Raw genomic sequence first — 27,420 nt, forward strand, 5'->3', positions numbered from 1 at the left:
GAAAAGAGAGATACAGTTGTTGAATTGAGTGATGAGATCAAAATATTTCTTCAGGACACTGACACTGCTGAAAAAGACTATTTCTATGATTGCAAAAAGCTTGCCTATTTGGCTTTCCTCTTCAATATATTCAGTATTTTATATTGCCTAAGCTTACCATTTTAGTGTCTAAATATCAAAATTTTTAATGTTGAGCATAAGATACGAGTATTTACTGAGGCCATATTGAAGTGCAAACAGTTTAATTGCTGAGAGTTTCACAGTTTACTAACATTTAATGACCTTGTTTTATTAAGGAAATATTCTGCCAAACATTAAAACATATTAAAGTTAATAGAGACTTTCAAGATTATACATTCCAATCACCTCATTTTATAAGTGAAGGAACTGAAGCCCAGAAAGGAGAAATTCATCATCTTATCACCATAGAGAGTTAGTGCCAGAGTTACAGTTAGAGCCACGGTCTCCAAACTCATTACTCTATCTAGCACTGTTTCTAGTGCATCCACCCAGCTTCACATTAATAATCGTAAATTGACCTATGAACTTGGCACCCTCACGAAAGAGCCCTCTTTAAAAATGATGACCAAGTGCACAGAGTGGCATTTTTAAATGCCTAACTATATGGAGTATATTAAAGGGATAAATTCATGCCTTAGGAGAATTGACAGTTCAATTTCAACAAACAAGTATCAAGTTCCTACCAAGTGTAAAAAATCAGTGATGCTAGCCATGTGTGCATGTTGAGGTCAAAGACTTGCACATAATAATCTGGAACATAGGAAGTATTGATTATGGGACTGTCATATGGATTTTGGGACAGTGAGAAAGAGAAAAGAGAATTGTTACTTAGCGTTTTTCTTATTCTAAACCCTAAATTAAATTGGTTTCCCATATGTAACATGGTAGGTAAATCTTTATTAAATATCCTATTGGGAAAATGAACCAGAATGATCACATACTTACTTATTTATGAAGAGTTAAATCACAGTATTCCAGAGGGGTCTCCTCTATGGACCTATAAATAAGTGAAAGGGCGGGCGGGTGGCAACTCAGCTATGAAGGGCTGGGACTTTTTACACCTCTAAGGAAAGACTTAACAACCTTATATGAACCATAGCACAGTCCAGTTGATCTACTTAGGTTTGATTTAGTGGTGGTGAGATTTTTTTTGTTTAACTCACTAGATCACTGGCTTATTATAAAAGGATATAACTCAGGAACAACCAAATGGATGAGAGACAGAGGGCAAGGTATGGGGAAGGGGCTCGGAACTTCCAAGCCCTCTTCAAATGCCCTACTCTCCCAGCACCTCCACACGCTCACCAATCCAGAAGCCCTCCAAATCCCATTCATTTGAGGTTTTATGGAGGCTTCATTATGCAAGCATGATTGATTAGCTCATTGACCACTGGTGACTGATTCAACCTCTAGCCCCTCTCCCCTCCCTGGAAATCAGAGGGTGGGACTGAAAGTTCCAACCCCCCAATCAACGTTGGTTTCCCCAGCAACCAGCCCCCTCCTTAGGTGCTTTCCAAAGGTCACCTCATTAACATAAACCCAGCTGTGGTGGAAGTGGTGATGAGATTTGACTAGAGATTTTTCTTAGAGATCAGAAAGGCTTCTCTGTAGCTTTTTGCAGTAAAGCATTGGTAACAAAGATTACCTCGAGTTTTTTTAAATAAAGTCCACTCAAATTGTATTCATCATCATCATCACTATAATTTCAAGATCACTTAAAGAATCTGCATGAAGACTTCTGATTCTGAACAAGATGGAGTAAATTCATTTCTCCCTAGACCTCTTGAGCACGCCTAAAAACTCCGGACAGACACAGGAAGATTCTGAACGGTGGCATGAAGAGGCAGACGGGCTAAGGACCTGGCCCTTGAACACAGAGGTGAATTTCCTGGGTTTTCTTCTTGTCTCCCTTATATCCCTGATTGGACTCTGCCTGCAACCTGGACATACCAATGGGAGCAGACACAAAAAAGGCCCCCCAAAGCATGCTCCCTTTAGTTAAAGAACCGAAATAGTGAGGCATAGCAAAATAGAAACATCTGTGATCATACTTGCCCAACTCCAGCCAAACACCAGGGGAAAAAAATCTTGCTGCCCCCTGCCCTTGGTCAGCTCCTAGGGCAGGGAGCCTGGACTTCTACTCCCCTCCTCCCCAAGGGTAGCAGGCACTCCTCCCCCTCCCAATTAGAGAGTAAGAAAATAATTTCAGAGGAGAGGGAGCCAGATAAAGGGATTTTTTAAACATTCTTTAGGAACATTTAATATCCTTTAAATGTTCTTAAATATGATGATCTGGGCAGACCCCCTAGCAACTCATATGTGAAACTGACCAGAATGGACATTAGCAAAAGGTGTGATAACTGAACTACAGTGTGGAATACGGCAAGGTTTTCAGTTTAGCCTCTGGATAGCACACAAACGAAGCAAATTAGCAGCTCCAAGGCTCTGTGAATGAAATTGGGTTTTCTGAGTATACCATAATACACTCGCCAAGAGAGGTGCACCCACTTTCAATTCCTAAGCGTGTTTGTTCTGATAAGTTGTTACCCATTTAACCTAAAACTCTCACTGGTACTATGCAATTAAATCCTTTTCAGATGTTATCTCAGAGATACTTGAGCCAGAAATCAAAGGACTGATGCAGATCATACATATGGATATTGTTACTGCTAAATATTCTGTGTGTGTGTGTGTGTGTGTTTCCGTGTGTGTTTTAAGGCCTTGGCACTGTTTTTTTTTTTTTTTCTTTTTTGCCTTATGTAAGTTATTTATAGGGAGTGTGCTGGTGACCATGGTCTAAGATTACATTAGCCAGAATTAAGAAGCAGGATAGAGAAAAAGTCTTTAATGAAAAAGTCTTTAATGATACACCATCTGTGGGTATAAGACATTTTCATTTCATAAGATCATGGAGTCTTATTAACTCTGGATTGGAGAATATGTTAAATCTTATCTATCTCAACATTGCTTTAATGTTTAAACCTTAAATGCAACTTCCCTGTTTAGGCATTTGCCTGACTTATGTTTGAACACCTTCTTTCTGGGCTATGTATTATATCTGACAGCTGTCAGTGTTAGGAAAGTCTTCCATATCTGAGCCAAGGTCTTGTTTTCTGTAACTTGTGTGTCCCCAAGTTTTCTCTACCTACTGTACATGTAATTATCGTCTCAGTTTATCATGATATATTTGCCTATCTATTCTTTTGCCTTTCATATTCCCTTACAAATTTTCTCTCTCCATACCAGCTATGAGGCAAGGAATAAGTACAGTTGACCCTTGAACAACATGGGAGGATAGAAGCACCAACATCTGCGTGGTTGAAAATCACATATGATTTACAGTTGGTCCTCCTTATTCACGGTTCTGAATCTGTGGATTCAACAACTGGGGATCATATAGTGCTGTAGTATTTACTACTGAAAAAATCATGGACCCCCATAGCACAAACCCATGTCATTCAAGGGTCAACTGTACTTCTGTGTCAATGCTGACCTAAGTAAGCCCACAACACTTTTTTTTAAATTAACTTCTCACAAGAAGCCAGTGAAGTGGTGTGATTATCCCCATTTTCCAGATAAGAAACTCAGGTTCATATATGTGAACTTTTCCAGTGTCACATAACTAATAAAAGTCAGGACTCTTTTGAATATAAGCCTGTTCCATGTCAAAACACGAAGTGTGAGAAGTAAAAAAGAACTCCAATTTTGTCATCAGAAAAACCTGGATTCAGATTCTGACTCTATTACCGACTAGCTGTGTGATCTCAGACATACCATGTAACCATTTAATCAGTTTCCCCTATTGCAAAATGAAGAAATGGGGAACATTTGGCTACACCTAGGATTTCAAAGAAACCTGAAATGGCAAAGTGGCATTTCCCTTAACAGTTGGTAAATATTCACTGTTGTGCACGTGGAATCCGCCCCAAAGCCATTCCTTCCTTCTCTGTTTCACCAGGAAACTGAGTGGCTCTGCTACCCTGGGCTGTATCAAGGCAGAAACATCTCAGCCAAGTATGGGGCCTTTGGCATTACAGGAGTGAAGAAAGACCAACATCTGCTTCCGGATGATTGGTTTTATTACAGAGACATGGATTTCAGAGGATGCAACATCCATGTTTGTTTTTTGTTTGTTTGTTTGCTTTTTAACACCTTTATTGGAGTATAATTGCTTTACAATGGTGTGTGAGTTTCTGCTGTATAACAAAGTGAATCAGCTCTACATATACATATATCCCCCTATCTCCTCCCCCATGTTTGTTTTGTGTAAACTCCCTTCACATGTGGAGTCCTGCTTGGACTTTTTGATTTATTGTTCTTGCCTTCCTTTACCTAATTTTTGCTATCATCTCTTCATCTTCCTCCATCTATTTCTGCATCTCCCTCCGCTATGGTATGAATGTTTGTGTTCCCCCAACATTCATATGTTGAAACCTAGTCCCCAAGGTATTAGAAAGCAGGCATGTGGGAGCTGATTAGGTCATGAAGGCAGAGCCCTCATGAATGGAGTTCATGCCCTTATAAAAAAGGCTCCAGAAACCTTCCTGCAGTGTGAGGTCAGAGCAAAGCAAGACTCTCACCAGACACCATATCTGCAGGCACCATGATCTTTGCCTCCCAGCTTCCAGGACTCTGAGAATTAAATGTTTGTTGTTCATAAGCCACCAGCGTATGGTCTTCTGTTATATCAGCCCAAAAGGACTGAGACACCCTCTGACTCTCTCTCTCTCAATCTCACAAACATTTCTTCTTTCCTCTGACCCCCTCCCATTTTCCCCACTTTCCAGCCTTCTATAAGATGGCATTTGGGGTTTGAGTCAAGCTGCTTTCTAAGAGTATATGTGATACAGAACTAACCCCAAGAAAACCAAGAGTTGCAGTGGATTACTTTTACATGACTGAGTTCGGGTACTTTCCAAGTTGAATGAAAAACACATTAATTCTGGAGTTTGGAGTTCGCAATTGAAAGGTGTTAGTTTGTATTGCTAAAGTAACCTGTCCTGTCATGTTCAGATAATAAGTAGAGAGAAGTCAGATACTCTGGCTGAATCAGCGCAGCCACGGGCAGGACCAGCTAAGGGATATAAGCCCAGTGATCTGCATCTTGCAGAAAGAGGCTCTATTTCCAGTGGAATTCCCCTCATGAAAGATATGAAGCTATAGCCAAACTTTTTCATAAATATCATGATTCATCAGTGGGTATACTGCCATCTAGCATATGGGTTGTCCAAAACTTGATTTGTACTTGTCTAATGTCAATGCCCAGTTATCTTAAACATGGCTACATGTTTAAATCAGTGGTTCTCAATGTGGGGTGATTTTGACCCCAAGAGACATTTTGCAATGTATAGAGACATGTTTGGTTGTCACAGCTTAGAAGCAAGGTTAAGTGTGTTGCTACTGCTGTTGAGTAGGTAAAGGCCAGGGATGCTGCTAACTGTCTTAAAATGCACAGGACAGCCCATCACAACAAAGAATTATCCATCCCAAATAGCAATAAGTCAAAGTTGAGAAACTCCAGTTTAAATGCCTACTGACCTGAATACCCGCAGATTCCACTGTGTAATTGAGCCCTTGATCATCCTATTGAAACAATAATTGTCTGTGAAAAGTCTCTGTCCCTAGTGGCATTTCTAAATGCCTTGTACTACAATCAAATGCTGATTGTTGATCCTGGATTCAATCTGAAAAATATTACTAAGAAATAATTCTTACTTCAGTGGGGAAATAATTTTTTTATGGTCTTCTGGATTAATCTTTGATACTATAATTTGAGATCATTTTTGAAAACAGCCAAATCTGGCTTTAAGGTAATTCACTATGTCTGGTGTCCTAATTATGTGTTGATTTTTTTGTGCAAGCTTATTAATCTTGACGAAGTGAAAACTAAAAATTTAGCATTCAAGCAGAAAGAATAAATCAAAATTGGCTGAATTAACTTTCCTGTGATTCAGGGTTTGTTAACAATTTCTGTTTTGTTTTAGATTTATTTATTTTATTATATCTTTTGCTTTTCTCCATTCCTTTTCCAGAGTTCCAGTATAACTACACTGTAATCTTCAGCAGTGTCTCATTACTTGCACAAAAACTCAACCCATTATTTGTAGATAATGAATTCCAGCAGGATCATTCTGATAGCCCTGAACTTCTGGAAAATCTGACTTCTTGGATCTCCCTCCTTCTGGCTCTTATACCTTCATTTCCCTTCCAAAGAAGATTCTTTGCCTCATTCATTTTCATTAGATTTATTGGGGGAATAGCGTTAATCCAGGGGCCTGTTTATGAATTTTTCCCAGAAATGGGCAGAATAGTAGTGCAAGGAATAACATTGCATAAGGTAGCTTTTATTTTCAGGGTCTATCCCATTTGGCAAATAATGTAACTGGCATGCTATGTGTGTCAAATTAATTTTGTTACGTTTGTGTTTTCAGTGTGTGTCTTACAAATAGTGGTCATCAGCAATGTCACAGAGGTGGGAATTGGGGTTCTTAGATTCTAATCCTGACTCTTCCATTAAATTGCTGGATAAATTTGGACAACTTGATGCTTTTTCAGATTTTATTTTCCCATATTTAAAATGGGAGGATGGGGACACAAATGTTCTATGAACGTGGCAGGGAGCAGTTGCAGAAAGATGGGGAGCCGAGAGGAGAGGGAAATGAATATCTTTCCCAACATACGCTCAACTCATGCACAAATCATATGGGGAAAAGGGACATAAAAAGAATTTCATAGTAGATGCCTATGTCTGTGGAGCAAATTAAATAAGAAGCTGTATGGCCTTCATTTCATTAGAACCAAAGCCCTAACATTACCTCTACCACTACCTACTTCTCTCCTCCCTTGATTGATCCCAACAACCTCTCCTTTGCAGATGTAATTTCACTGTGTAGATCATCAGTAAGACACGAAATGTGAAAGGAGAGAAAGAGAGAAATAAGTATAGAAAACAAAGTAAAGCAGAGAGGGGTGTGGTCAAGTGAAATCAGCTTCTTCTGACTATAGCCTGCAGCTCTCCTCAGTACTAAACCCCAAAAATCACACACACGGCACTGAAACATACCGTGCAGAAGGCTGACTACAAATCATTTTTTTTTAAAAGATGTGTTTGGGCCATTTGGCAACTGAGGGCCAGCTCTCATGGAAATTACATAGCTAGGAAGTCAGACAGCAGGAAAGGAGGGATGCATAAAAGGACAGAAAAAGAATTATAGGAGAAAAGCTGAATGGAAAAAAAGACAGGAGAAATTATTTTTCCTAATGAGAAATGCAAAATTTTCCACCAGACAAGTGACTCTTGGCTAAGTGGCCAACATATCACGTGAATAAAAATGCAGGGTGGGTGGGGTAGTGCAGGAAACAGGGCCTTGTATCTGCACTGTCGCTGGAGGTACCAGGTCCACCGCAGGTCTCAGTGGCATCACTGATTCACCAGACTGCCCCTCAGGAGGTAGCAATACCCACTGCACAGAGTCCGGAAAAAGCACTGGACTATAAATTAAAATACTTACATTCCAACCCAGTTCCGCTTGCTCACCCTCCTTGATTTGTCATGGAACCTCTGAGGCCAGTGTCATCAGCTGTTAAGTGACAGGGATAGACTTCTTCATGATTTCTGAGGTTCCTTCAAGCTGTAGCATTTTTACCGTTTTAATAATTATCACTCCTCACCCTTGCAAGACTGCATTTCTTAAGGAAAATACTTATCCCTCCCTCTCTCACCCCTGCTTCACTGCCCCAAACCAATTATTTAACTTGGAGAGAGAGGGTTGAACAAGATGCTCTCTTGGAGAGCTCCTTCCAGCTCTCTAAGATCTGGGATTCTAAGACACCCAAGTTTACTCAATTCCTTAGTAATACAAAAGAACCATTATTACACCAAATCCAATCAGTTTTCATTTTACGTGAACCCATGCACTTTTCAGAATTTTCAAACTCCATCCACGAAGCAAACTGACATTTTATCAAACATTCCCAAAAGAATACCACACACCTATCCCTTTGGAGTTTATCACTGAGCAAATGATATTCGTGACAGAATACACTTGGTTCTCAGAGATGGGATCTGTGGAGACAAGCAGTTTATTACTTTCTTTTATTAAAACTTGTAAAGGAATACCTGTTTCGCCAGACTGAGATAGGAGAAAACCTGTAAGCAAGTGCTTCCCTCATCTAATTGAATTTTAAGCTGCTGTAGCACTGACTGTTTGTAATCACAATGCATGACTGATAAAAGAGCTGACTGGGCTTTCAAATGGTCAGCCTCCTGGAAGGAAACAATAGAAATTCTATCTCCTTAGCACACAGGAACTAAATGCTGGCTACACAAAGAAGCTCCCAGGTTTCCTTCCTAAGGCATGGGACAGAAAGATGATGACTAGTGGATTTTGATGATTCAAGCTCAAAAAAAGAAAAAAAAAAAGAAAAATTCCAAATGTAAGAAGAAAAAAAAAGTCTCATCCCTTGAAGAAATAACCGCTAGGAAACTTCAAAACAACTATTTCATGAAGACATAAAATCCACTTCCTATTTGAAATAATTTGGGGACAAAATGTACATAGTCTACATATAGGTAAAAAGAGATTTAAATATGGGATTTGGGAAATGTTTTTATTCTGAACTAATAGAATATGTATCATGTCATGTGGCCTATGTTTCAAACTTTTTTAAAGGCCTTCATCTAGAAAGAGAAAGAAGTTGATAAAGCAGAATAAGAGCGAGGAAAATCCTTGAACTTACTTTTTCTCTTTTCTAGAAACCACTAATAAAATAAATTATGGTCAAGAAAAAGGAAGTTTGGGGAGCTGACTCTAGGAAGGAGATAGAATCGCCTAACTTAATTGCATTTCCTCCCCCGCCCCCCCCCACCAATCTTAAGAAGAAAAACAAAGGTCACAGAGCACAAAGCACCAACTCAGAAACAAAACATGGAGGCGCAAGCTTGTTTTAAGTAAAAAACATAAATAAGCAGCACTGGTTGTCTTTTTTTTTTAAATTTTTTTTCTTTAACTAAATGGTTGGGAACACTGAAAGAAAAACAGATACTGTCAAAGTATTCCTGATTATAAAGTACACAGATAAAAAAAAAGAAAAGAATCTCACTTACGTTTGTTTAAATTCCACAAATGTACATAAAACAGGCACAGCGTGTCAAGAATTTTCCGAAGCATAGTTTTAGGAAATAAGGATTAAATTAGAAAAAAAAATGGAGGGGGAGGGAAAGGAGGTTTGCAACATTAGCCGGAACTTGCAAGTAGAAGAGAGTGAAAAGTCAAGCAATCTACAGTCCTTCTATAACTTTCTCCCCCAACTGACCAGTCAGGAAACCAAATAACTAATTTGAGAAAACCTCCTGCCGCCACACAGAAATCTTTTTCAACAATATTTCATACACGAGCAACCAAACTATCATTCATTCAACAAACATACACTGAGCATTTACTGCTACTGCCCCCTGTTTTAGGTATTTGAGGGGAATATAAATGCTGAGACCCAACTCAGACCTACTGAACCTAAATCTCCAATTTGAAATCACATTTTTAATGCCCAGGGGATTCATACTAATCATCCATCTGCTGATCTTCCAGATCTGGAAACTCCTACTTTAGGAGGTGCAAAAATGCCTGTGACCGTTCTTGATCTCAAGGAGCTCACATTAAGTGATGAACAAATATATGAATTTCTCCAAAACAAGGTTAAAAGTGAAACATGATATGAGAGGAACATATTCTTTACTGTGGACATTCAGAGGAGCGAGAAATGATGGATTGTTGGGAGCTGCAGAGAGAGTGAAAGAGGATCTCACAGAAATAGGTATATTTGTGCTAGTACACTTACCATTTGAACACATAGAGAAGAAGGTGGGAAAATCTACTGTTATAACTAATAATAATAAGACATACATCTCCAGTGTTTCTGGAAACAGAAATGGGCCCTGTCCCCGGTGCTTTATATAAATCCTCTCTTAAACCTAAACCAATCAGGTAGGTCCCATTATCTCCCCATTTTGCAGATGGGGAAACTAAAGCTTAGAAAGTTTATGTGATTTGCTCGCAGTCACAGAGCTAGAGATTGAAGAGCTAAAGTTCAATCCCAGATCGACCCCATGCCAGAGCCTACATGTCTCCCAAAGAAGAATAAATAAACCCAGATGTGCAGAAGTGTCAGACACATAAGATTAAGCATCCATTGTTCCCTCTAGCTGAAGGATGGCAGAGTGGGAGGAGACTGGGCCTGTAAAGTTAAGGGGCAGCCAGGCTGAGGGGTGCTGTATTCAACACTGTGGGCTCTATACAGAAGCAAGGGGAAACCAGCGAAGGTTTCCGAGGAGAGACTGCTCTGATAAAAGCTTTATCTTAGGTTTTAGGCTGTGAATCATGAGTTATATCTTACAATCTGAAATAATAAAATTTGAAAGTTTGAAGAGTCTCACCCTGCCTTTAAACAAAAAAGTGTGGATAGGATCTAAGTGGAACTACCACCTCGTAGCTGTCCAGAGGATTTCCCAGCATGCCAGGGCTTAAGGAAGATTCTACAGAATAGCCCTTAAGATAAATGCAGTGAGTGTCTGTTACCCCACAGGACAAGGACTGACTCATTCCTGGAGCTGTCCAAATCTGGCAAAAGGACAGCCCTGGGGACACAGCATTCCCTGGGACCTGAGGTGACTCCACGGGACAGTGGATGTGCACAGGCACGACCAATTATTGGCAGAGCCCAGACCCCGGACTCCCAGTCCTGTGCTCAATTCATCAAATCAAATCATATGTGACACTGGGTGAGCCCCTTCCCTTGTCTGGATTTCCCTTTCCTCATCTGTGAAATGAGAAATTGATCTCAACAGGCCTTAGATTTCACAATTCTCAATCTTTCCCTTCCAACACTCTAACATAAAGAATCCGCTTCCATCAGTAGCTCACTAACTGGGATTTGGGGGAGGAACAGCATCTCCCAAGAGCTTCTACAGTTTGCAAACCCCTAGCTGAGAATAAATGTGTTTCTTTATCTCTAGGAAGTCTGCTAGTTCTGACCATATTACAGGATTCACAATTCTCAAATCTTGGCTACAAAGTCCTCACTGAATTCAATCTGGCCCAGGATTATTCTTTTCAAATACAGACTGGATCACTGATGTCCAAAGTAAGTAAGCAACACAAGGTACCATGATCATATGCAGGTATATGCAGGGAACCCCTCTATCTTCAGGGAATGGACACTTTAGGATTCAAACCTGTCAGAGCCCAAAGATACTGTTATTTTGAGAGTTTTGTTTTGCTCTCAGAAGATTGTGTGTGTGTGTGTGTGTGTGTGTGTATTTATGAGTGAAATTCCCAAGAAGCCAAGCAAAGGCTAAAATTGTGGCGTTCTTGCGGGGAGGGAACACCTTATTCGATGTTCATAAAAATGCTTCTGTAAACTCCAACCCATCAAAAATGAATTTCCAAAGGGGTAAGAAGATTTCCTCCTTAAGAGATGATCAATTATGTAGAAATTGTACCTATCGGAGCGGAGGTGAACAGGAAGCAGATGCAAGATGTGTTCTGCTCTCAGAAACATTGCCAGTAAAACAGAAATTGGCACATGAACTCACATAATTTTGAAAGGACTTCTTAAACTTCATTGGTTCATCAGACCACAGACAGTAGTTCACCCACAGAGCTACCTGTGAGTGACTCTCTCCTATAATCAATTCACTGAAAAAAACTGAGGCATGTTAAACCTATGGCTTCATCTTCTTTGACCTCCAACCAGGAGATGGGAGCAGGAGAATGATCAATGTTAACATTAGCAGTGAAGCAAGTGTAATGACAGAACCAAAGACACTCACATTTTGAGAGTTACCTCGTGGTTATTTATTTTTATAGGAGTGAAAATAAATATGCATTCCTTTTCCAGACCTGAGAAAGGAAAATGTGCCCGAGATGTGTGACAGAACAATCAACAGGACTACCAACCTCACATCTGAGACTCCTGGGAAGACAGTATTACAGGGGGACCAACCCGACCACCCACATTCTGCTCTGGGAACTAGCTTAGTATATATATCTTCAGCTGTCGGGTACTCACAAGCCCCTCTCTGCCTGCTACTGACTGATTTCTCTAAAGACCACCAAAAACTGTGCCACTCATTTAAAAGAAAGCAGATTTATACTTAATACATGCCTCAGCAAATGCTTCAGGAGGCACAAGCAAATAGAAGACAAATCCTGGAAAGGATTCAGGCTTTCTCCTTATTTCTTGCCCAAGATACTAAATCTAGCAACTTAGCCAGAGCACTGGGAGTTAAAGAGTTAGTTACAGTTGTGATTTCCTGAACTCTACCCAAAACTGCAAATCTGCAGAGAGCCCTACCAACTGTGAGCTCAGAGACCTTGTGGGATGAGCTGCAAAAGACATTAGAATATCAGCACCTGGTGTGTATTTTCACCACTCCAGAAATGCAGCCTGGTCCATTGGCTGGCATGACCAACCAACCAACCCCCAAAGCTGCCACTTCTCCAACAGCTGGAGAACAGACATTGATATACTGACATAGAAAGGCAGAAGGGGGAGAAAGTGTAAGTTCAGAGCAACATGGATGAGTGAGAGTGGGAGATTAAGGAACACGGGCTAAATTCTCTCTGCCATCATCTAAGTGAAGCATTCACTTAGATCTTTAAAACTGTGAATGTAGGGAAGATGTCAATATACACTGTCTGCCTCCTGGCACTAACTTCAGGCAAGTTGAATACACAAAAGTAAAACCAGAAAGAGGGAGCATCTGGTGGTGAATAACTCAGTCCGATGCTCACCTCCAGAAACTGGAAGCCTTCTATCAAAGGAGAAAGAGTCAGCACTTTGGGTACTTTTAGTGAGACTGCCTCACACAGATTCACCTCTTCCATGCATACCTCCTCTTTAACCTTTGATCTTCCCTTTTTGTGCTAAGTGCAGGGGAAAAGACAGAGGGATGGGTTTCGGAGCAAGTCTACTTTTAACTCTGCTGTTTTGAGACCGCTCTCTTTTAAACTTCAAAGAAAAGGTGCAGACTAGCTTGTAGGAGGGATGAGGGAGCGGAGATGGAAGAGAAACTGGGTGAAGACCAGGGAATGAAGCGAGAGGAGACCTTATACTAGACCCGGCTCTACCAACGTTCAGACATTAGTGCTGAATGGGTACTTTAAACGTCTTATCAGTACAGTCCTCTTTTTGAGAGAGAAGTGGATGCCGAAAGAGCTAATGGCTTGCCCAAATTCATCGAGTGTTGGTTACAGAGCTCGGGCCACCAGCTATGTAGATCCACACATGAGACAGAACCGTTAAAGGAGACCCAGTCAGACTCGCTAAGGAGCAGCGCGCCGGCCAAGAGACAGGAGCCGCGGGGAGGGCTGGAGCGCATCCCAGGGCAGCGAGGGGCGTGAGGTGTGCGCTCTGGGTACCTTGATGTAGGCCCGCTGCAGGTAGTTGTAGGGCACTCGGCGCTGGAAGTCGCTGCGCACATCCTCGCTGGCGCGGTGGCGGGACGCGGGGCCCCCGAGGCGCTGGCTCTGGCAACTGCGGTAGCAGTGCGCCCGCTCAAGCAGGGCGCGGAAGAAGGGCAGCTCGGCCCCTGGGCCAACGCCGGGAGGCACGAGCGGGCAGCGCGCGGCGCAGTGGCGGGCGCAGCGGGCGCGGATCTCCCGCAGGCGCCGGTGGCTGCGCAGCGCCGCTTCTAGGTCGCGCACGGCCACCTCGTAGTCCCCGCTGTAGTAGGCGGCCACGCCGCTGGCGTAGAGCAGGTCGAAGGGCTGCAAAGGCCCGGGCTCGGGCTCGCGCTCCGAGCACCGGCCGTCCGGGGGGCCGCCCCACAGCGGCGGCGGCAGCAGTAGCCAGGGCAGCAGCATAGGCAGCTGCGCCCAGATACGCTCCCGCATCCTCCGCCGCGGACGGGCGCCGGCCGGCCACGCTCGCAGTCGGCTCTGGGCACTTGGCGTCCAGGCCCCGTCTCTCGGCTCCGCGGGCGAGATCGCCGGCCCCGCCGCCTGCCGGTTGACCCGAGAGCCTCAGGTGACCGGCGGCGCTCGGCGGACTGAGAGGCGGAGGCCGGCTCGGACGGCCGCTCTTAAAGGGACGCCCACAGCTCACACGCTCCTCCTGCTGCCCGAACCTCTGCTCGCCGCTCGCCGCCGGCGCTCAGCGCGCGCCCTGCAGGCTCCCGGCTGCAGCCGCCAGGAGGCCAGGGCCCTCACACCCCAGTGCCAGCCAGAGAGCCAGCCCCGCTGGCGGCCAGCCCGGGGGGGCCAGAGCCTGACGCGTGGGGTCCATTCGAGGTTGCAGAATGGACATGATTACTCCCTTTTTAGAGAGGAAGAAAAGCCGGTTTAGCGAGGATAGGGCTTTCATCATTTTCTGAAATTTGTCCGTGACCTCGCAGTTTGCAGCGTCCTTCACCTTCACATGGAAGCTCCCTCTCCGGCTGTGAGGAAAGCCCTAGAGGGCCCGTTGGCTCCGTTGGGAGGCCTGAGGAGAAAAGTGATTAGTCCACGTTTATAGAACTGTGAAAAAGCGAAGGAAGGACTCAACCCTGGGCCTTTCGAATCAAAGCTTGCTTACTGCTCCTTCTCTTAGAGAAGGTCCCACCCTTGTTTCTCATCCCACTTTGTATGGGTGTGTGTCTGTGCATTGGGGCAGGGAGTAGGGACACGGGAACAGTGAATAGCCCACCTTTCTGTGCAGGGGAGATCGTTACAGGACCCAGAGAATTGTTGGAATGGCTGTACTTACATTCTGCCTCGGTCAGTTTACCAACGCTGTAAACTTGCACAACTGAGCCTTAGGTTCCTCATCTACTATGGCAGACAAATATCCCAACACGTCAAACGGTTTTCAGCTCTAAGTTTTTTTTTGCAAGAGCTGAACAAAGAGGCAATTTAATAAATCCAGTACTCCCAGGACTTAAGCAATGAGCGTCAGTCTAGGAATGGGAAAGCTGACAGAAGTGGGTGCCAGGCTCCAAAGGACTAGCTGGAGGCTTTCCTGTTCCTCTGTTTCTCCTCCCGCTTAAATACCTTCTGAGCCAAGGTGTTCCCTTCTTTCCTGTTCCTTGGCTTCACACTCTCACAAGGATTCCTGAGAGCTTATGCACTGGATCCTTGACTCCAGCCTGCCTCCTGGAAACATTCCTGTGGTCTCCTAGTGCTTGTAGCAATCTCACCCAGGTCTCCCTGGCCACTGCGATGGTGAGCAAGAGGGAAAGGCAACAGGAAAGAACACTTATCGTGCAGCTGATATGAATTCCCCAAGAAGGTTTTTCTGTGGAATCACCACTAGGCCCAGGAGGATGCCAGAGTTTCGTGCTCATTCCTTCACGCATTTTGTTGGGTTTGACCACTCTGGCCATAAACAGCCTTGGCTCTGGAACTCCAAGGGACCCCAAAGAATCATGCTCTTATTACTTTTCTCCACCAAACCTCACTTACTTGGCTTATTCCACTGATGGAAAAGCTCCACCTTGGAGCTATGTCCTCAATACTTTGGATGTTCAGTATTCCAGAATGTGCGCTTAGGTCATCCGCCCAGACTTTTGCTCTAAGGATTTGTCTCTCTTGTCAGATAAAGACTTTGGAGTCTGGAGTTATTAATCCCCCTGTGGAAGATTTTGAAGCATATTGGCTAGGAAGTCCTGCTGTGAGACTGAGGGCAAAGTGCCAGGATGCTTTGCTGTGGATTACCTCTACATTCCATGACATTTCCACATCATTTCATATATGTCAATTAAATTTATATCTTTGGATACCTACTCTCAAAGTAGGTATTGTGGGGGAAAGGGCTATAATACAAGGGCTAGTCTAACATCTACCATATAATAGAAATGGCAGATGTTAGATTAGGTTCAAAGTGCTATAGAAATGCGGAGCCTGCAAAGATGGCTTCTGGTTGAAGGATCTAAGAAAACTAAGGGGACGAATTGGCACTGGCACAGAATCAAAAGCTTACGGGTTGCAGCCATACCAAACTTTATGCTGATTACCAAACTGGCATTTGCTTTCAAACCTTCTGCATGTCCCATTACCTTTTCTCCCTCTGTACAAACCCTATCTGACTTTATAGAAAGTGTTCAATTGGCATCTCAAATGTGCTTGAAGTTTGGAATCATTTGAGAAGGCAAAAATACTGATATCTGGTTCTCACTCTGAGAGATTCTGATTTAATTGGTCTGGGGTTTGGCCTGAGCATTGAGATTTTTAAATGTTCCCTAAGTGATTCTAATAGGAAGCCAAGATTGAGAGCCACTGGTCTAGAGTCAATGCCATAGCCCAAAGAGTAAGTCTATGAGTCAGGGCCCAGGTGCACAGAGGATTCAGGAGTCTGAGATGTACCATCCCTCAGATCTCCCCTCCCCAAGAAGGAAAATCTGATCTGCCTTTTAAGGCTGAGCCAGAACAGAATTCATGACCATATGGTGATAGAAGCCACACAGGGTGGAGCAATTGATTCCAGCCAATGCTCTACCTAATGGTATCGATGCTGTGTTGAGAAAGTCCTCGCTCGCATTTCTGAATGTCTTTCTGGGTTTACTAAGAATGCACTTCTTCTTTACCTGGGCCGTTTCTTAGACAACTGGGTCCCATCTCAGAGATTATGATTCACCAAGCCTGGGGTGGAGCCCAAAAATGTGCATTTCTAACAAATTCCTCAGTGATGCTGAGGCTTTTGGTGCAAGAATCATATTTTGAGAACCGTTTCATCAACACAATTCCTCATGAACAGTGGTACTCAAACTTCGTTGTGTATTTAAAAGCTAATTAAAAAACAAACAAACAAAAAAGCCCAGAGGCCCTGGCTTTGTAATTGAATCCAGTCTGGGCCTTTATGTTTTTACCAAGTTCCCCAGGGATTTTGACACCCACCAAAGTTTGAGAACCATTGCTTTAATTAGTGACTTTTTCAGCCCAGGAGTCATTTGGCAATTGTTGGTTTTCACAACCAGGGGAGAGAGTATAGTCGTACTGCAGGCATCTAATGGGTAGAGGCCAGGGGTGTTGCTAACCATCCCTTGATGAACAGGATAGCCTCCCACTACAAAGAATTATCCAGCTTAAATTATCAACAGTGTACAAATTGAGGAACCCTGGGATAGAACATAGTTTGAGCACTGCAAGTCTTACTCAATTCCCTTATTTTACAAATGAGGAAACTTAGGCCCACAGGTCACATAGATAGGCAGTGGCAGGAGTAGTGTGCTTAATTTTATACACCAAAATATAAAACATGTATGCTGAATGTCATGGAGCACTGGATGATAGTAGCGTTGCAAAATTTTTTTAAAAGAGAAAGAAAACAAAAATGCATGAAAGTAAGAAAGAAACAAAGGATGATTTGAGAAAAGGAGCCATTGGAAGCATAAGATGTTGAAATTGCTGCTAAGGTGGGTATGAACTGGGAGCCTGCAATTTCGCTTTTGCTCTCCATTCCTTACAAATTCAGAGAACAGCCAAAGCACCAGTGAATCCATCCAAAAGCTCTAAAAGGGATTCCATCATTTCCTTTTTTTATTATCTTTGGAATGAATCTTGACAGAAGCTTGAATTTCCTTTTGACTTCTGTGTACAATCAACAGCATCATCATTGCACCCCTTGCTTTAGGGAACCTCCAGCAGGAATGAATTCAGAAAAGGGAAGATCTTCAAATGCTTCTTGTTTTTCCCCAAATCAACTTAGTTTTTTGTTTTTGTTTTTTTCCATAGGTGACTTCTCTCTTTCCTGCAAAATCTTTAGGGAACAATAAAAAGTGTACTCAGGCTTTAGCAGTAGACTCAACTGACACTTTCCATAAGCAAATCTAACGCTCGTTTATTTTGATCATGTGTAACCAGGGCTCTTGCTTACTCCAAACATCTTTGATTCCCTTGAAATGAAAGGAATAATTCTCACTATGCAGCAACCCAGGCTGTTCAGCTGCTGTTGATGTGGCGGCAAGGGAGCTGTTTGGAACTTTTTTTCTTATTCAAATAAGATCACCTGAAGACTTTTTTCCTCCAAATAAGTTAGTGTGAAGGGCAAGCCACCAACAATCTGTCAACATAAGAGAGAGAGAGAGAAAAGGGCCTCCCTGGAAGGAAGAGGGATATTTTTTTTAGAAAAATTAATATTTAACTTACATTTAAAATCAAACAGGAGCTGCCACATTCCAGGACTGTCTGTCCCTTTCCAGCTGCCTTAATAGCTCTGTCCCTGTGCTTACCTTAATTCCTGATTGAGCTCTAAAATTCCAAATCAAATAAAACATTTGCAAACACTCTGTCCCCACACTCTTCTCATGGAGGCATTCCAACTTCATTCCTCAGGAGACTCACATTCTAGCTGAACAAGAAAAAAAAGTGAAATAAAGAATGATAATTATTCCCCAAATAATTTAAATTAAAAACACAATTTAGATTGAAATTCGGAGAATCCAGTGGGCCTACCCTTATCCAGTGGACTTGGTATCATGCCAGTTCTTCTCACAAACATGTAGTCATTTGACTTGCAAGGAAGGGTCTCTCTGAGTAAGGTATGCGTACTGTAATTTTACCAGTGAGAAAGCTGAGGTTTATAAATGAGGGATGACTTACCGAAGGTTAGTTTGCACGTTACAGGGCCAGGACTGAAGCCTATTTAGTGTTTCTCCCACTGCACTCCACTGCCTCTTTCTAGGCCTTAAATATCTTCATAGCCCCTGTCAAAATTCTGCTTGTGTTAAACTTGTACAGACCACATTTTTTCTTTAGTTACCAACTTTGTTTTATGTTCCTCATTCAGCTAGAACAGGGGTCCCCAACTCCCAGGCCAAGGACTGGTACTGGTTTGTGGCCTGTTAGGAACCAGGCCGCACAGCAGGAGGTGAGCGGTAGGCAAGTGAGTGAAACTTTTTCTGTATTTACAGCCTCTCCCCATCACTGCCTGAGCTCTGTCTCCTGTCAGATCAGCCACCGCATTAGATTCTCATAGGAGCGTGAACCCAGTATGAACTGCACATGCGAGGGACGTAGGTTGCGCACTCCTTATGAGAATCTAATGTCTGATGACCTGAGGTGGAGCTGAAGCAGTGATGCTAGCACTGGGGAGTGGCTGCAAATACAGATTATCATTAGCAGAGAGGTTTGACTGCACAGAGACCATAATAAATCAATTGCTTGCAGACTCATATCAAAACCCTATCAGTGAGCTTCCCTGGTGGCGCAGTGGTTGAGAGTCCGCCTGCCGATGCAGGGGACACGGGTTCATGCACCGGTCCGGGAAGATCGCACATGCCGCAGAGCGGATGGGCCCGTGAGCCATGGCCGCTGAGCCTGCGCGTCCAGAGCCTGTGCTCCGCGGCGGGAGAGGCCACAGCAGTGAGAGGCCCGCGTACCGCAAAAAAAAAAAAAAAAAAAACCCTACCAGTGAGTGGCAAGTGAAAATAAGCTCAGGGCTTCCACTGATTCTGCATTATGGTGAGTTGTATAATTATTTTATTATATATTACAATGTAATAATAATAGAAATAAAGTGCACAATAAGTGTAATGTGCTTGAATCATCCCCAAACCATCCCCCCACCCCCCCAGGTCTGTGGAAAAGTTGTCTTCCACAAAAACGGTCCCTGGTGCCAAAAAGGTTGGGGACCACTGAGCTAGAGTCACAGGCTCATAAAATTTTTCTGCAGAATAAATGTGGACAAGGTGTGTGTATCTGTGTGTAAAATCATATGTATTGGACAGAGGCTGAATATGACTGTGAACTCAACTTGATAGGTGATCTAATGCCTGTAGAAACAGTCATGACCACGAGAGTAAATAGGTTTAATTCATTCCTACATTAGAGATGTCAGGTCACTGTTTGTGGATGCAAAGAAAAACCTTACCCATCAGAAATTCTGGGAGAGATGAGACTGTATGCATGAGTGATACATCATTCTGAGGTTACCCTCATGCCTTTCCTATCTTTGAGACCCACCCTCCCATCTCCATCCTTGAATTCTTCATGTGAAACCCCACATTTCACGTTCAGCCCTCCTGTAGTAGTTGGAGGAGGCTTTCTCCCATGGGAAAGACAGCTTCACTGTTCCTCAACTGGCCTGCCCTGCCCTTGAAATCTGATTTAGAAACTGAAACCCATGTCTTCTCCTGTTTGAAGATACTTGGGTTGATAATCACTTCTCTTTTTCCAACTTCAATTTTGAAACCATTTGAAAAGACTCAGAAATGGAAGCAATAAATACCCAAATATCACTTTGTTGCTGAAAAGCAGGTTTGAAGAATATGGGTTTTAATATGCAGTAAATGACCTTTCTGTTCCTTCTGCCACCCACACCCTGAAATCAAACTACCTGCCTATGCTCAGGCCAAGCTGGTCAACTTCTGAAATATTAATCTAGAAGTTTTCTCATCATGACAAATAAGGAGAATAGGGGCTCCCCTCCAACACTCTACTTATCTAAATAGAATAATTATCACCCCGTTTCTTCTGAAATGGGGCCCTGCTTGTTCTAACTGAGGCTATTTTCACACCAGTCCCCTATTCCCAGCTTTCGGACATCACCAACGCCAGTAAGCTGCCTGGACCTGTGCCTAGTTCTTGTTGACAGTATCCTTAGGTCTGCCGTGGTACCCGCCTTCTGTCTCTTAAGTCACCCCTGATGTGGACTGCTTTGCTATTGGACACCTGGCTGAATTTCATCCTGTTGCTTACTGATTCTGTATTTCTAAGCCTGGCCTACTAAAGTGTTTCCATTCTGTTGTCAGACCTTCCCTCTGTATCTGTTTTACCCTGCTTGTGACTGGTTCCCAAGCAGACACTGGGGCCTTTCCTGGCTACAGCAGAACTGTAGGTATTCTTATCTCTCCGGCCTCAGCTTCATAGTGAAAGGATGCAGGAGACCACTTCAAAATGAAACATATCAATTTCCAGCAAAAACAGACTGTTGCAGTTTCCACATTTTGTTGGGGACCTAGATGGAGAGCTAAATGTAAAAAGCACAGGAAGGAATATAAAGGTATCATTTGTTTGGTAAAGAATTTCCATTAAATTCCCTGGTAGCATTAAACTTTTATCTTTGTTCAGGTTCAGCTAATGCTAATTGAGGATTCTGAGCTGGAAATATTTTGTGATTTTATTTGATCCTTGGAGTTGGGAGTTGGGGAGAAGTTATGGATATGTGGTTATACAAACTTTACAAATAAAGAAATTTGGGTAGAAAAAGTTAAAAGTTCACAGACCAAATAAGTTAGGGAGTCACGACTTGAGTGAGTCCAGAGCCCACTTTCCTGAAGCTCTCTTCCTTCTCCTGTTAGGGTCTCTAGACAGGAATTTCTTTTAGTACCTTCTGACAGAGGCTTTGTTCTAGACAATTTCTCCAGCCTTCTGGTAGCCACCAGATTCAGCTTCTGGTGGGATCACAGGGAAATAAAAAAGAGCCAAATATTTGGGCAATAAACCCTCAGCTACTAAGACACCCTGAATTCTAAAGCTGTGTGCCTGCCTCTCTCACACTGTCTGCTTTGCCCACTGTTATCACCATTTCCTTCTTTTTGGACCATTTCCAACAATGTCCACATCATGAATGGTCCAGCCTATGGTACTCTGCGTGCTGGCGTCCCTGCTTCTCTGGAGAGCATTTAGATGTGCCTCTACCAGGACTGCTGAGCCTTCTCCCCGGTTCTGTTCTCGAGGGTCTGATAGGTATTAGCAGCCCTCCCAAACTGCTGGAGGATGAGCTCTCTCCAAGTCTCAAGGAGATGTATAGTCCTTCTCCGCCAGCCCCAGAAATTTCAACATCTCATTAATAGCTTTGTCTGTGGTAAAACTAGGATAAATTGCTTTCGAAGTAATAAAATGATACATAATTTTAAATATATATAAAACATAATTGCCCCATCTTTTACGAAAATTTGATTTGTAGACACAAAGATTAACAACCTATATGATTTGCTACCAACCATAGAATAAAAGGAAATTAAGTAAAGAGGCAACATTTACCATATATATATATATGGGAAACTTGAGAGGAAAGAGAAACAATTTTGTTTTCCTTTTGAATAAAGAAAAGTATCCTCTGCAGAAGTTTTCAAACTGTTCAATAAAATTTTGTGATCAAAATAAAATTATCAAAGCTAAAATACCAAACTCCATGTTTTTAAAATAGATTATTTTGCTTACCACATTGATTTTAAAGAATTCATTCGAACAAAAACATTGGCAGAACTCACCATAAAATGCACCAATGTGGCTCTGCTGGAAACCTTGTCATGCATTGTAATTGACTATTTTAGGTTCTGACTTCACTACTCATTTTGGCTCCCCTGAAAATAGACTCCAGCTTCCTGATTACCTGACCACCTGTTCCTCCTCCCCAGCCTGGCTGGGTGCCTGCCTGTGGTTTCTTTAACCATGCTGCCTCATACACCAGCCCACTCCTGCTGGTTCTCTCCCAAATTACCTTTCATTAGCAGGACCTGACCATGTGCAGATTACCCAAATGGAAACTTATTTTTAAAAAACCTAATAAGGGCTTCCCTGGTGACGCAGTGGTTGACAGTCCGCCTGCCGATGCAGGGGACGCGGGTTCGTGCCCCGGTCCGGGAAGATCCCACATGCCGCGGAGTGGCTGGGCCCGTGAGCCATGGCCGCTGAGCCTGAGCGTCCGGAGCCTGTGCTCTGCAACGGGAGAGGCCACAACAGTGAGAGGCCCGCGTAAAGCAAAAAAAACAAAACAAAAGAAAAACAAAACAAAAACTTAATGAACATCATCCTCTTAGCCTTTTGGGAAGAAAGAGATTTACTACATCTTAACACTGTCTGTGTTCTAGAAAATAGTATTTGAATGAGTGAATGAAATAAATGTATTTCAAAAGAGCCAGGCACATAATATAACCCCGGACAGGAAATCAGAATGCCCTGGATCTTGTTCTGGCTCCGTCGTGATACCCTAGGCAAGACATTCCTTCCTGGGCCTCCTTTACCCCCAGTCAGGAAAGGAAGTTGTGGAACTGGACTTCTGAGATCCATTCCAGCTTTAAGTAATTTTTGATTCTTTCATTTTAAAAGTGTAATGTTATCACATTCTTAGTGGTTTTCCAAAGAATTACTCCCCCTCTTCCTACATTTATCTCTGGGATAAAGCTAAACTTAGATTCCCAAGCAAATTTCAAAGCTCCCTCTGGGGTCGTTAAAAGTCTCGTCTTACTTCAGAGCTTGTTGGTTTTGCCTTGAACTATCAGCCAGCCTTAGCCAGTAGAACAGGAGACGAGTTATTGTTTTGAGGAAACCCAAGGCGTAGTAACAATTCCAGGCACTGAAGAGTTGATCCATATGCCTGCACTCCCTGGGGAACCTCCAACTTCAGCATATCCAGCGTATGTATTCTCCTTCTCTCTCTCTGCCTTTACTGGCAGGAAAGAATCATGAGAGGAATGCAGGATTTAGTGAAAATAATGCGTAGAGGTACTGCTACCCTTTTCTCCCATCCTAGTTGATAAATGGAGAAGGTAAGACCCAAATGCAGCGATGAAGTGGCTCAACTGAAAAAAACTTAAGAAATAATTGGCCAAACCAATATCTTAACTCCTCTCTTCCATTGAATCTGACACACCTTACCCTTGGAAGAGGTCAGAAGGTAAGTAGTATACTGACTTGTGTCAATTTACTTTTGGAGAAGGGACAATTTGTATTTACAATTTAACTTATCTCCAAACCACTTTCAGATTTTTAATCAGAACTTTTAAGGTACTGTAGAATATATTCATATACATATGATGTATATATATGCTTAAAAACTTTTTAGATAACTTTTTCCTCTTAGTTCCAATGAGGTAAATTAAATAAATAAAATCTCCATTTTCTCCCACTTCAGTCCTAATACACCTACAAAAAAACATGGGACGCTAACTTGAACTGCTGCATCTCAAAGACTGCCAGACCTTTGATTCTACCATGCAAAATGTAACCATATGTCTGTTTGTTAAAATAAACATAGAATAAATTGTATGGTTGGTTGCCTTCAAAGTAGACACCCTGGATGCCATATACTAATTCCATTTATGATACCAATGCTTTGGGAAGGATTTGTAGAGAAATTTTGCATATTATTTTATAATCAAAACTGAATTTTTACAAAAAAAGATCTTCCTTAACTTATTTTCCAGAATCAACTTCAAGTGACATTTAGATGTTTCCGGGAATCAAATGTACTTTGAAAAGATAAAGAATTACTATCATTAAAAATATTGCAATCGGGGCTTCCCTAGTGGTGCAGTGGTTGAGAGTCCGCCTGCCAATTCAGGGGGCACGGGTTCGTGCCCCGGTCCGGGAAGATCCCACATGCCGCGGAGCGGCTGGGACCATGAGCCATGGCCACTGAGCCTGCGCATCCGGAGCCTGTGCTCCGCAACGGGAGAGGCCACGACAGTGAGAGGCCCGCGTACTGCACAAAAAACAAAAAATTGCAATGACTGAAGCCAAACTTCTAATGAGTCAGAGGCTTTCCTTTTGATTCATGAATAATCATTTAATATATAATAATATTACTTTTAATAAATGGCATCATCTTAATTTTTGTAGTACTTGATCATTTTCAAAGCCCTTCTACACATGCAAAATGATAGATTCTCTCTCCCCGCCTGGTCTGGTCTCCTAGGCATTCCTTGTACAAAGCCTTTGGGTTATATTGCAAAGCAAGGGAAAAGCAAAATCTCACTCAGCCGCTAAGACTGCTTTTAGCACACGCTCATCCACATCCAGGGACTGAATACTCCAAAGCAATCCATTCCTCCTCTTTTTCCAAAACCCCATTCAATTTCCCTCACTGAAAACTTTAGCCAGGAGGGAAACAATTTTATTAAAGCAATATACTTAACTTTCTGAAGGTGTTGCTGCATTTTGAGAAATCAACTTAACCAAAATGATTCCCAAAATTTAGGATAAATGAAAGAGTTACTATTGAATGTCCTATTCCTCTATTTTTTCCTCCACTTCATTCCTGATATATCCTCAAGAAAACAAGACTGACTTCTACACTCTGCATCTGAAAGACTGCCAGATCTCAGATTCCATCACTCCATATTGGAAATTCTCTAGGAATCTGCTTCTGTATTATTGCAGGATAACAGGAAAGAACAGATGAAAATAGGAGCTTATCCTCACTGCCTCATTTTAATCAGCAAAACTTATAACCCTTTTCTTGGAAGATTATGCCATAATTGTCAAAGGCTTTCTGACAACCCTGAAGGACGTTAAAAGCCAGAGATAAATTTTTTTCATTTATTCATTTTTTTTCCGCGGTGACATTCCCCTTAAGAGGGTCTCTCATCTAACATTTTAAGAACAGATCAATGAAGCCAAATTATGTATTTATTCATAATCTCTGTTCTTTTTCCACGAGTATAAATCAAAACTTCTCAAATTGTCCTGAAAAGGAAACAGATCAAGACCTGGGGATTTCCCTCATCCTCAATCCCACAGTGAGTCTGGAACTAAGTCAGCGAATGAAGTTTGGTAACTAGCTTTCTGATGGTGGTAGGCCAAATCACCAGCCTCCTACTGCCATGCTTGTCCAAGTTTCCCACTACCTTCCCTTCCCCCCACAATCACACACTGACCTACCATTCAGAGAGCAAGTTGAAGAGGTTATCATGAGCATCAGTCTCAACAGAGACAAGCTTGAATAGTTAAGCTCATAGGATGTTCTGGGATGAGAAAAGCTTTTAAGATCATCTAGTGCTTTTAAGATTCAGCTGAAGACCTCCAGGCCTAGATTGGAAAGTTAACACACAAGCATACAATGATTTCGTGGCTAAGCTAGCATGAAAAAATACTTTGGTAGACAAAGCTTTTTCCTGGGAGAAAGAATTTATCAAGATTGAGGTTTGAACTCTTCCTAGCTAATTTGCTTAAATTATCATTAGACTGCAATCAGTGAGATGCTTTAGAGGTACTTAGAGTCCTTGAGACCTTTTGGAACCCCTGCTTCCACTTCAGCCAGAGCTCTTGGATTTTATTTGCATATAATGCATTAGAAAAGAAAGGTACTGTGGTTTTGAAACTTGGAAAAACCCTCATTTCAGATAGGCCAAACTTTCAACCAACGTACCCTCATACAAGTCCGGGCAGGATCTGGGGAGGAGAACTTCCTAAGGACAAAGAAAACATATACATAATTTCTCAAGTTCTCAATACCGATGTTCAAAGTTGAAAACATCAATATTGTTCAATTGCATGAGACTTTATAAATTGCTTTTGCTTTTATTTTACATTACATTTGTGATATGCTCAGATTTCTGTGGAAGAGAATATTATTTACTTCTAGGCTACAGGTCAAAATGTCCAAGGAAACAAAAAAAAGCATGCTGTAGTCAGCAGTTCTGAATCTGAATCCACCAGATCTACAATCTGAAGACGGATCCAAACACAATGGAAATTCAATGAAGGGTCGGAGGTGAACTCTGAAAAATCATTTTACTTCCGAAAGGCAAGCTGGAGAAACTCGGGAAAACAAAGACAGAGCCACTGGGTAAATCCAACCAATTTTCTCTGGGAATACCAGACAAGAGAAAATATTTCTTGGGACTTCCCTGGTGGCGCAGTTGTTAAGAATCCACCTGCCAATGCAGGGGACACGGGTTCAAGCCCTGGTCGGGGAAGATCCCACATGCCACGGAGCAACTAAACCCATGCACCACAACTACTGAGCCTGTGCTCTAGAGCCCGCGAGCCACAACTACTGGTTTGTGCTGCAACTACTGAAGCCCACACACCTAGATCCCGTGCTCCTCAGCATGAGAAGCCACTGCAATGAGAAGCTCAGGTACCAAGACGAAGAGTAGCCCCTGCTCGCCACAGCTAGAGAAAGCCCACGTGCAGCAACGAAGACCCAACACAGCCAAAAAAATTAAAAAAAAAACAAAAAAAAGAGAAGATATTTCTTTATCAAGTCTCTTCCCTCGATTTCATTTTTTCTTTCCTAGTCTTCCCCATATCATTAAATTCACCAATATCCACATAGTTGCTCAAACCAAAAAATCGAACATTATTCTTGAGATCTAGTTTTCCTCATACTCAATAGCTAATCACTCAAATTTAAAAATATATTTGTCCATTTGGATAAAGAAGATGTGGCACATATATACAATGGAATATTACTCAGCCATAAAAAGAAATGAAATTGAGCTATTTGTAATGAGGTGGATAGACCTAGAGTCTGTCATACAGAGTGAAGTAAGTCAGAAAGAGAAAGACAAATACCGTATGCTAACACATATATATGGAATTTAAGAAAAAAAAATGTCATGAGGAACCTAGGGGTAAGACAGGAATAAAGACACAGACCTACTAGAGAATGGACTTGAGGATATGGGGAGGGGGAAGGGTAAGCTGTGACAAAGCGAGAGAGAGGCATGGACATATATACACTACCAAACGTAAGGTA

General features: G+C 42.4%; 1 protein-coding gene and 1 long non-coding RNA gene across 4 annotated transcripts in view; both read right to left on the bottom strand.

Moving 5' to 3' along the window:
* P3H2 (prolyl 3-hydroxylase 2) overlaps positions 1-14,179 on the bottom strand; it is a 158,720-nt gene extending 144,541 nt beyond the window's left edge. The window contains exon 1 of one of the 2 annotated variants that reach the window (XM_060150269.1): positions 13,440-14,179. In XM_060150269.1, the coding sequence (XP_060006252.1) occupies positions 13,440-13,913 (474 nt within the window). In that variant the 5' untranslated portion in view covers positions 13,914-14,179. The remainder of the gene's footprint in view (positions 1-13,439) is intronic. The other variant, XM_060150270.1, reaches the window with a different exon arrangement.
* Positions 14,180-16,831: 2,652 nt separating this feature from the next.
* LOC132521079 (uncharacterized) lies at positions 16,832-22,251 on the bottom strand. 2 transcript variants are annotated; one of them, XR_009540720.1, is made up of 4 exons: positions 22,208-22,251; positions 18,447-18,541; positions 18,224-18,342; positions 16,832-18,091 (listed from the first exon to the last, which is right to left on the bottom strand). It is a non-coding gene; the product is annotated as an uncharacterized LOC132521079 (long non-coding RNA). The 2 variants fall into 2 exon arrangements; XR_009540719.1 differs by having other exon boundaries at positions 16,832-18,054; positions 18,141-18,342.
* Positions 22,252-27,420: the final 5,169 nt, after the last annotated feature.

Source organism: Lagenorhynchus albirostris, chromosome 5 (genome assembly GCF_949774975.1).
Source record: "Lagenorhynchus albirostris chromosome 5, mLagAlb1.1, whole genome shotgun sequence".
NCBI classification, from domain to species: Eukaryota; Metazoa; Chordata; class Mammalia; order Artiodactyla; family Delphinidae; genus Lagenorhynchus; species Lagenorhynchus albirostris.